The sequence below is a fragment of the Trichoplax adhaerens genome, genomic scaffold (genome assembly GCF_000150275.1).
Source record: "Trichoplax adhaerens TRIADscaffold_326 genomic scaffold, whole genome shotgun sequence".
Taxonomy (NCBI): Eukaryota; Metazoa; Placozoa; class Uniplacotomia; order Trichoplacea; family Trichoplacidae; genus Trichoplax; species Trichoplax adhaerens.
This window is the reverse complement of record NW_002061219.1, coordinates 6,951-7,709: the sequence shown is the minus strand read 5'-3', so window position 1 is coordinate 7,709 and position 759 is coordinate 6,951. Positions and strand designations below refer to the sequence as shown.

At 31.1% G+C, this 759-nt stretch overlaps 1 protein-coding gene across 1 annotated transcript; it reads left to right on the top strand.

The window, feature by feature from the left end:
* Positions 1-603: 603 nt before the first annotated feature.
* Positions 604-759, top strand: TRIADDRAFT_34563 (uncharacterized protein; the record flags this gene model as incomplete). The annotated part of the gene is made up of 1 exon (XM_002118634.1): positions 604-759. A coding segment is annotated over one exon (156 nt), but the record flags the coding sequence as incomplete, so codon positions are not given.

Below are 759 nucleotides of genomic sequence, written 5' to 3'. Positions count from 1 at the left end.
ATCTCGTCTCTTTAGTTATTAGGAGGCATTTTCCATTAGCGTTGGTCCGAGTAGACTTACTTCGTCACTAGTGGTATGTGACAATAATAATAATTTAAATATCAAATTAAAGGGACTTTCATGTAGCTGGTAATATCGATGATACGTATTAGATTATATTGATTGGTGCGGGTACGGTTACTATTTCAAGATTGATCACAGACAAATGCTAGACAATTCTGCGAACTCAACAACACTGTACGGCAGTGCAATATGAGACAATGCAAATTAGTATTAATTAATTATCAAGCCGAATTTATAATTATTAATAAAAAAGAATTAATTATAGCTTGATGCAATCTCGCTGCAAAAATTGACGTTGCTAATACGTATGGGCTTTTATTCTCTAATTTACTACACTGTTATAACATTGAATTATATTTGGCATTCCTTTATCGTCTTGCTTACAGTATAGTCAGAAATCTCTCTACATTATTTTACACATATTAAAAATGAGTAAAAAATAGCCAAAAGTTATTCTAGAATGAATACTTCATCCATTTTGATGTAAAAATATATCAAGACTTGACTTTTATCATTTAAGTGTTACAGATTTAAGTTTATTACCATGCTACTATTACTATAAACACACCGCCACAAAAATTTAAGGTTCTGATAGACACTGGCCCTACTGATTTATGGATACCTTCGCAGGAATGCAATGAATATAATGCGTGCAATAGACTGAATATATCAAGTATGATTAGGAGTATTCTATAA